This window comes from Scyliorhinus torazame, chromosome 12 (assembly GCF_047496885.1).
Source record: "Scyliorhinus torazame isolate Kashiwa2021f chromosome 12, sScyTor2.1, whole genome shotgun sequence".
Taxonomy (NCBI): Eukaryota; Metazoa; Chordata; class Chondrichthyes; order Carcharhiniformes; family Scyliorhinidae; genus Scyliorhinus; species Scyliorhinus torazame.
Window position 1 is genome coordinate 202,890,784 of NC_092718.1, and position 10,071 is coordinate 202,900,854.

Sequence of the window (10,071 nt, forward strand, 5' to 3'; positions counted from 1 at the left end):
TATCTGTGCGGAGTCTGCACGTTCTCCCTTTGCGTAAATTTCCTCCGGGTGCTCCGGTTTACTCCCACAGTCCAAAGATGTGCAGGTTAGATAGATTGGCCATGTTAAATTGCCCTTAGTGTCCAAAAAGGTTAGGTGGGGTTACGGGGATGGGGTGGAGGTGTGGGCTTAAGTAGGGTGCTATTTCCAAGGGCCAGTGCAGACTCGATGGGCTGAATGGCCTCCTTCTGCACCGTACATTCTATAACAGAAGGAACTATGAAAAACAATGGAAAAAGTCAAGAGATGAATTATTAATGACCGCAGGATGCTTTGAGGGGAAATTGGATGACCAAGGATGACGCTTAACTGGAAGGTGGTCCCCTGGTAACTTAAGTGCAATATGTCAGACCCTGTCAAAGGCTGTGAAAATTACTATGGCAGTAATAAATTGTTGAAGGCTAACGTTCTTCAGTGAGGCGATCACCAACAAAATGGGCATTCCAAAATACACACATGAACAGGGGCTACAGAGTTAACAGCAGCTTCTATAACGGCAATAGGATGGGTACAAGTTAGAAGTGTGCTATATTTCAGGAGCACAGCAACAGAAGACCTGTGAAGATCTGCCAAGGTTATGGGGGCAGTGATCTGCTGTTCTCGGGTGGAGCATCTAAATACGTTAGCCTCTGAAACTTTGATGATAAAAGAAAAATATAGAAGTGCGGAAAGGAAAATAAATTTTTGCAAATAGGAGGAAAGCGCAAGAGAATGAAAAATATATACGTAGAAGAGATCAAGGGCAAAGAAATACAGGTTCAGAGATCTGATTTAATTAAAGCTAATTCTGGAGTCAAAAACATCACAAGGCAGACATAAAACCAAAACATTTAATAAAAATACACAAAAACATAGTAGGCTGAACCTTTACAGATAGTTTAAATGTTGGATTTTCACTCAGAGTTGCTTCAAACTTTTGAATATGAAGGCTACTTGTTGGATGGGCGAAAGGGCAGAACTTACACTCAGCCAATGTGTCCTTCGCAGTCTACAACCTGTGAGTCGAATACTGATCTTCAATCTCCCAGCGACTTTATGTAAATAATCACATTGACAGATTGAGCAGAAAAATGGCCCCAGAAACTTAACCAACCAAGAAAAAAAACTGATGTCAGCTTCATCAAGAGAAGATGAATGTTTCTCGTGGGACTGAAGATAAATGATTAAATGCGAGCACTGTAGAGTTAAAACTGCCAGCACTAAGGAAACTAAATTAGTAGGAGTATTATGTTACCTTAGTAATGAGTAAATCGTACTTGAAGCTCACAGTACAGGTTAATCATTGTCTCCACATATGCGATAAATGTTATTTTACCAACATTTTCTGTGATTAATGTTTTTCAATTACTTAATCCAATCTTTTGGTCCTTAACTTTGAAAAGAACAGAACGCACTGGATGACGTGGATACCGGAAACCATAACATATTTTCAAGCGAAGCTGCTACTAAACCTAAAGGGTTTCCCATACCGGCTGAGGTTTTCCATGAACCTGCTCAACCTTGCCCCTCATCTGAGGTGTGGTGACCCTCACCGTAAATCACCACCAGTCAGTGCTCTCTCTAAAAGGGGGACAGCAGCCTCTGGGATTATGGCGACTTTCACCGAAAGGTTTGCTGCTGCCTTTCTCTGTGGGAATTGCAAAGAATTGGGTCGCTCGTATCTTGCCCGATTGTTGATGATGCAACCTCGGCTACGGCCTAACTTATCCCAACAGCTGCGATTTTCACCCCCACTGTAAGTACTAAAGGCCAGAACGAAAATACACTGCTGGGAATCCGAGACAGAAAGTACAAAACGCGGGAAACACTCAGCTGGTCAGGCAGCACCCGCGGGGAGAAAAACAAAGAGTTCATCTTTCAGTTCTGACGTATGGTCATCGATCTGAAACATTAATTGCGTTTCTCTCCAACCTGACTTACTTCCAAAACATTTTGGTTTCATTCTGCTTCTGTTGTGCTCATGGAGACAAATGGCTGATTTTTAACGCACTGCTGCTAGCTTCCTGGACCTGTTACATTTTATACTCTTGACGTTTGATTAACTTGCAGAGGTTGAACATGATATGAACCTTAATTACTCATATTAACACACAAAATTACTTGTATGCAAAGTTTTTATCCAAATGGAGCAGGTACTTTATATCCTGTGCTGAGAGTATTGCTGTCTTGTAAAATTGCTTGCAACAGTATTTTAAATTGGGTGAATCAAGTAAATCCTGCAATTTTTAAAGTATGTTTTGATCGTATATGAGTCTTGTAAGTACTTAACGGTCCCAGAGACAGATGTTTAGAATAGCTACATTGGAGGTGCATGGGCAGTCAGGCAATGTGTTCATTTCACTGCAGAATCAACTCTGGAAATTGTACAGAGGATGGAACTTTAAAGTGTAGAGCTGCATGACTGGGATTTTCCACACAGGTACTTATTAAAATTAATAAGTACCCCATTTAGATACATGAGCTGCAGCAGAAACATAACTGGTGGGACAGTACTCGCCGTCACAAAGTGGAAGGACAGACAGCACCCAACACTGCCGCTGTGATCTTTAGAGAATTTTACCAAATTACAAATGGTGTAATCTGAGAAAAGAAAGCCATCCCATCCCTCACGGGAGCTAAATTGGCAGATAGATATTTCATGTTCTGAGGTGTGCAATTAGCCCTACATAATATTGAGCACCTTTCTGAAATTTTACAATTCATTCTTGATGAATTGAGTCGACTGATGTGGTTTTCAGTGCACGGTTTGTCAAGCCTTTTGCAATTTGATGTCTGGAATATATATTTATTATATTTTAAGAACGCAGGCGATTTAAGTTTTATTTTAAAGGACCCAAGGTGATCCAAAGGTGCGCAGGTTAGGTGGATTGGCCGTGATAAAATATTTTCCCTTCGTGTCCAAAGATGTGGTTAGGTGAGGTTACGGGGTTAGTGTGCTCTTTCAGAGGGCAGTGCAGACCTGATGGGCTGAATGGCCTCCTTCTGCACTGTCGGAATTCTGTGGTTCTATGGAAGGTGTAGTGAGGCCCTGACCGCCAATCTTCCATGCTTCCGAACTCCTATTGAGGAATCATCGCTGCTGCCTGGTTGCTCCCCGAAATGTGTCCGTCTGAACCCGCTGAAAGGATTTGTTCCACCAACTACATTGGCCCAACTCAGTGGGGTTTTGGTGTTGGGTTCTGCTTCTTCGTGCCAGTGACACGTTTTATTGCAGGGTGGGCTTTTAACGGGTTCAAAACTGGATGGATTTTTGGGATGGGGGGGTGTCGAATGGAACAAATGGCAAGTGTTGGATGAGAATTTCACGCAGGTACACGAGGACAACGTTTTTAAAAAAAAAATCCGAATAATACTTCCAGGTGTGCAAAACTCTTTCAACGTTTCTCTTTGCCAGATATAAAAATGGGAATTTAAAAAATGATTTTTTTTGGCCGACATTCAGGCAATTTGCACATTTGCACAACGGATGGACTTGTTGGCCTCCGAATGGCTGGGGCGGGGGCCTAGGGAAGTCATGTGATGGAAACACCACGAACATGTTGAGTCACGGTTGGGAACCTGAATAAAAAAGCACATGCACAAGGGGGCACAGGTTCAGGATTGACCAGGGCAATTTTTAAGCAAGTGCCCGATTTTTTTCTTCACACAGTAGGCATCAGCAACTGCAAAAAGGGTTACCTGGGATGGTGGGGAGGGTGTGGATGGTGGTGTGAGGGAGTGAAGTCAAAACACCGGATGCACTTTGAATCATGAAGACATGGTAAGGTTTGGTATTCTGGAAAGATGAGATGAAATAGGACTGGAATTGCCATTCAAGACAAGCTGCGCTAAAAAAAAATTCCAATTAAGGGGCAATTTAGTGTGGCCAATCCAGCTACCCTACACATCTTTTTGGGTTGTGGGGTGAGACCCACGCAGGCAAGGGGAGAATGTGCAAACTCCACATGGACAGTGACCCAGGGCCGGGATCGAACCTGGGACCTCGGCGCCGTGAGGCAGCAATGCCGCCCCAATACCGATTACATTCTGATTGTATGTGGAGGTAAAATGATACGGGAGTATATGGTCAGGGCATATACACATACCTTTGTGATATGGTGGGTGTACTTGTGATGAAAATCATTATAAATGAATCCGAGTGGGCTATTATTTTCACTGTGACAGGAATCGTTTACTGGAATCAATTCAGTAATGGGAAACAGATTCTCAGCTGCCATCTCTTTTGGTCTGTATTTCTGAGCGACACAGTTGATGTCTTTGTTAAAGTGAAGAATGGCGTTAGCTTTGAATTGAGGACTGCTTGGATTTGTGTGCGTGTTTTTTTAGTCCTATTAAGAAACTTTTTGACGGAAAGGGTCCAAATGATCGAGTCAGGTTTTGCATTCCACCAGGTACTGCCTTCTAATGAAGTTCAAACTAGTTTAAAACGTTGGAAACAACTGAGTTTATAACCTTCAATTATTTGATAAACCACAATATACTTTCTAAAATTTGTATTAAATAGAATCTTTTGCCAGTATCAAAATACAAATGGGGGTAATTTTTACGAGTCCCTAATGCACCACAGGTTTCTCGAAGGCCAGCTGGACTGGCAAAATTGCCCTGGTATTTTTTTTAAAAAGCCATACTTCCAAACAAAATAATACTCAGAACAGTTCCACGAAGAGGTGCACTGCCTCACGTGTGGGGACGGTAGCGTCGGAGGCGGCCTTCTCGCTGTCTTTGTCATTCCGTCTTCGCACTCTTCCCTGCCTTCCGGGCGATCAGTGCGAGCCAGTAAACCTGAGGAGCCATCAGTAGGGCATTGCTCACGGTGCAGTGGAAGGGGATGTGGAAGGGGACCCGGTGGGCCGGTATGCCATACTGCTTGCCGTAGGCCCAGTACATGAAGGGGAACACGAGGATACGGCAGAAGAAAAATGTCAGCAAAACGATGGCACCATTGAGCTTGTACAGCAGCGTGTTCTGCTTTCCGAACTGTTTGCGAAACAAAAACAAGACAGATTATTATAGATTTCTGTGCCTCGAAATCACGCATTGCAAAATATTTATTCCTCCTTTTTGTTGATACCAACCCTGCCAAGTATTTTGGCGAGCGAGACAAATGGGGTGCTCAGCTCCGCCAATAACAGACATCCTAGGAAGAAATCTCCGAGGCCTTTTCTGTAATACTGCACATTAAAACAAAAGTTCTGGTGTTAAAACATAGCAAGTGGATTTGCATTACAGTCTGTTGAACAAAAACATTATAACCTTCAGCAGAATTGGCTGGTGCAATGGATCAATAGACTCTTTAGTTTTTGACTTGTATATTTTGAATCTGCAGGAAATTGTTGGGTGCAAAGTGTCTTGATGTTTACGGCCTTGAAGTCAGTCAGAACTCTTCATTGAATCATAGAATTTACAGTGCAGAAGGAGGCCATTCTGCCCATCGATTCTGCACCAGCACTTGGAAAGATTACCCGACTTAAGCCCACGCCTCCACACCATCCCCGTAACCCCACCTCACCTAAGGATCAATTTAGCACGGTCAATCCACCTAACCTGCGCATCTTTGGACTGTGGGAGGAAACCGGAGCACCCGGAAAGCCACGGGGAGAAAGTGCAGACTCCGCACAGACAGTCACCCGAGGCCGGAATTGAATCCGGGACCCTGGAGCTGTGAGGCAGCAGTGCTAACCACTGTCCCACTCTTGTCCCACCCAAACCATTAACTTGTCTTTCAATCTCCACTGCTGGTTGTTGATCTTTTATATATTTCCGTTCTTTATTTCAGTTTTCCAGTATTTGCATTTTTTCTTTAACTTAGTTTCAACTCAATTTCTCGAGCATTTTGGTCCATGGCAGAAACAGACCCACAATCCAGTCTCACCGAGGCCATGATATTTGGGAAGCCTTTCTTTTTTTTAAAGCACTTTTATTGAAGTTTTTCCATTTTAACAAATGACACAACAAAGCCCACAGGAATGTTACAGCTTGGCAAAAATGACTCCGTGTACACAGACACAGAAGGGGACAGGAGAATAGCAATATGGCTGGCCCAGTACAATCACTAAACTCAACATGATGCCTCTATCTACCAGAGAACCAGGGAGAGAAGGATAAGGCCATGGAAACATGGTAAAATGGCACACACCTTGCCACGAGTAGATTGCTCGCAACGACCACGAGAATTCAGGATAAGATCTTCGCGCCATAGACATAGAACATACAGTGCAGAAGGAGGCCATTCGGCCCATCGAGTCTGCACCGACCCACTTAAGTCCTCACTTCCACACTGTCCCCGTAACCCAATAACCCCTCCTAAACTTTTTTGGTCACTCAGGGCAATTTAGCATGGCCAGTCCACCTAACCGGCACGTCTTTGGACTGTAGGAGGAAACCGGAGCACCCGGAGGAACCTCACGCAGACACGGGGAGAACGTGCAGACCGGGCACAGACAGCGACATAGCAGGGAATCGAACCTGGGACCCTGGCGCTGTGAAGCCACAGTGCTATCCACTTGTGCTACCGTGCTGCCCTATGTTCGGGCGCGCACCAGAACACATCTACCTCAACTCCAGCCACACCAGAGGCACCAATAGAACGCTGTAACATACTCCCCTCAGATATCACACCTGTCTGTACCCCTGCAGGAGCCAATCACGGATTCTTTAATCCCATCATGACAAGAACATTTGCTGGAACCCCAGTTCTAAAAGGATATTTTACAAGATACAACAAAGGCCCAAACCTCAGGCACAGTACAGCACGATCATCATTCCACATATTTGGACAGAGAGGACCAACAAATATTTATACAATCAATTCGGATTATTGCCCGTACAGTCAGCACCACTGAACGACCTGACTTAGGATTAAAAAAAAGGAAAACTACCAGAAGCAGAGGGTCTCAGGATAAAAAGTACTAGGACACAGCCATCGGCCTGTGTTCCTCAAGTGCACGTCCTCCAACACATGAGAAAGAATAGGAAAAGCTGCTCGTTCAGACGGAGGAACGTCCCAACCATAAGGGAGAGGGCAACAAAATATCAACTACAGTGCAGGACCCAACCCAGCCCCGCACCTCGTTCACTGTTTGGGGGCTGTTTAGCACAGGGCTAAATCGATGGCTTTGAAAGCAGACCAAGGCAGGCCAGCAGCACAGTTCAATTCCTGTACCAGCCTCCCTGAACAGGCGGCGGAATGTGGCGACTAGGGGCTTTTCACAGTAACTTCATTGAAGCCTACTTGTGACAATAAGCGATTTTCATTTTTCATTCACTTAGGAATCAGTAAACCAAGAATACTCCAAACACATCAAGACTCAGCCTCTCAGGACGTACCAAATAAGTGCCTTCAAGAAGGGCCGTCCCAAGCATAAGGGGGCAATAGGATACCAGCCACAGCACAGGATCTGGCCTAGAACAGCACATTCCTGCACATAGGAGTCCGCACACCAAGGATACCCAGCACTTGCCAAGAAATCTTCTCGCTGGCCCCACTCCTCACTGGCCGCACCTGGGACAACACCAGCCCCACCGACACCAGAAGAACTGCGTCTACATCAACCGAGGAGACACCTCTACTGAAGAGAGGAAGAATAGTCAAATCTCACGATGGAGGTGGATTCCCTCCCATCCACCCCCGATACAATATGGGAAACCCCCCCCCCCCTTAACCCATTAGACCAAAACAGGACCCGTAACAGCACACTGGTCACCAGAAGTGAAGAGAAGAAACTCCCCTGGGGGAGGAATACCCTAATTAACCAAGGAACATTGGACACGGAGCAGCACTGTGTGCCATTGCACGGAGGATACTGGGGGACAGAGCAGTGTCACCTCAAAACAGATAAATACTCTGACTCCCCATGGAAGACCACTACAACGAAGGGGGAGGGGGCACTCAGGTAACCACTATGTAAGACCGCTTGGAGGAGAGTGAGTAACTCCTTGATCAAGCCTACCTCCAAACTTAAGAAGGGCTACAACAACGCAGAGGCACAGCATACAGACTCTTTCTTCAAGAAAGCAAGTAAGGATAGATCGATCGAACCCAGGCGTGTGCCATTACACATTTCCTCCTACTTCAACTTCAGAGACGCCAACCACAATGAAGAATCAGGAGGAGCCCAGTCCTCGCAAAGATAAATGACCTGTTCGGGCCTTCATAGGCGATAATAATAATAATACTAATAATCTTTATTGTCACAAGTAGGCTTACATTAACACTGCAATGAAGTTACTGTGAAAAGCCCCTAGTCGCCACATTCCGGCACCTGTTTGGGTACACTGAGGGAGAATTCAGAATGTCCAATTCACCTAACAGCACATCTTTCGAACTTGTGGGAGGAAACCGGAGCACCCGGAGGAAACCCAAGCATTCACGGGGAGAAGGTGCAGACTCCGCACAGACAGTGACCCAAGCCGGGAATCGAACCTGGGACCCTGGAGCTGTGAAGCATCTGTGTTACCCACTGTGCTGCCATGCTGCCCATAAGCATGGATTCTCAAGATTCAAAGTAACAGAAAAAGCGAAATAAAAATCCGATAGGATTAGCTCTAACTGGGGAGCTTTCATAACCCGAGGGAGGACCTATTTAACCCTACCCACCCCCGTCACCATGCCAACCATCCACCCACCAACGGGGGGTGCTCAAGGGGCCAGAATTGGAGAAGCGCAGATATCTCGGAGGGTTGTGAGGCTGGAGTAGATTACAGAGATAGGGAGGAGCGAGGCCATGGAGGGATTTGAAAATAAGGACGCAAATTTTTTAATCAAGATGCTGCGTGACCAGCAGCCATTGTAGGCCAATGACACAGGGGTGATAGCCAAACAGGACTATCCAGCTCTTGTATTCTTTTGAAATCTATTACTGGCTGTCCTTAAATCAATAGAGGCAGTTTCATTTTTGTGCAACGCTTTCCTGAGTGTTGTAAGACTGATGTGCAATCAACCATGCAATATTTGACTCAACATCTTTTCTTGGTATAACCGTGGCCACACAAAGTGAGCCTTCTGAAATTCCTGTGTTGTCACACTTGCAAAGTTTAAGTCACAAAAGCTAATGTTATGATAAATACAGCAGAGGAAGTACTGGAGGTGACCGCACACAACATCAGCTACTGCATCAAGGCTTGGGGGGGACCAATGGCAAAGCTTGGGGGTGGGGGACCAATGGCAAAGCTTAGGGGGGGGACCAATGGCAAAGCTTAGGTGGGGGGGGGGGGGCAATGGCAAAGCTCGGGGGGGACCAATGGCAAAGCTTAGGTGGGGGACCAATGGCAAAGCTTGGGGGGGGGGAGGGGGGAGGGGTGGGAGGGGGGTGGGGGGTGGGGGGGTGGGGGTGAGGGAGGGGGAGGGGGGAGGGAGAGGGGGGGGGGTGGGGGGTGGGGGGGGTGGTGGGGGGGTGGGGGGGGGTGGGGGGGGGTGGGGGGGGGTGGGGTGGGGGGGTGGGGGGGGGTGGGGGGGGGTGGGGTGGGGGGGTGGGGGGGGGGGTGGGGGGGGTGGGGGGTGGGGTGGGGGGGGTGGGGGGTGGGGTGGGGGGGGGTGGGTGGGGTGGGGGGGGGTGGGTGGGGGTGGGGGGGGGTGGGTGGGGGTGGGGGGGTGGGTGGGGGGGGGTGGGGTGGGGGGTGGGGTGGGGGGGGGTGGGGGGGGGTGGGGGGGGGGGGTGGGGGGAGGTGGGGGGTGGGGGGGGTGGGGGGAGGGGGGGTGGGGGGGAGGGTGGGGGGTGGGGGGGGGTGGGGGGAGGTGGGGGGGTGGGGGGGAGGTGGGGGGTGGGGGGGGTGGGGGGAGGGGGGTGGGGGGGTTGGGGGGGTTGGGGGGGTGGGGGTGGGGGGGTTGGGGGGGTGGGGGGGGGGGTGGCAATGGCAATGGCAATTGTAAACTGGCACCAAAGAGAAAATGTTTGAAAATCTCAGTAGGTCCTGGCAGCATCTGTAAGGAGAGAAAAGAGCTAATGTTTCGAGTCCAGATGACACTTTGTCAAAGCTGTGTAAAGCAATGTAAACTGGCAGCCTGTAGAGGTGGCAGCATGTAAGAATGATTAC

At 47.7% G+C, this 10,071-nt stretch overlaps 1 protein-coding gene across 1 annotated transcript in view; it reads right to left on the bottom strand.

Moving 5' to 3' along the window:
- Positions 1–855: 855 nt before the first annotated feature.
- The window catches only part of LOC140386885 (ceramide synthase-like), a 49,510-nt gene continuing 40,294 nt past the window's right edge, over positions 856–10,071 (bottom strand). Inside the window, exons 5-6 of the mRNA XM_072469720.1 lie at positions 5,115–5,210; positions 856–5,016 (exon numbers count right to left, since the gene is read on the bottom strand). Coding sequence (XP_072325821.1) covers positions 4,765–5,016; positions 5,115–5,210 — 348 coding nt within the window. The 3' untranslated portion in view covers positions 856–4,764. The remainder of the gene's footprint in view (positions 5,017–5,114; positions 5,211–10,071) is intronic.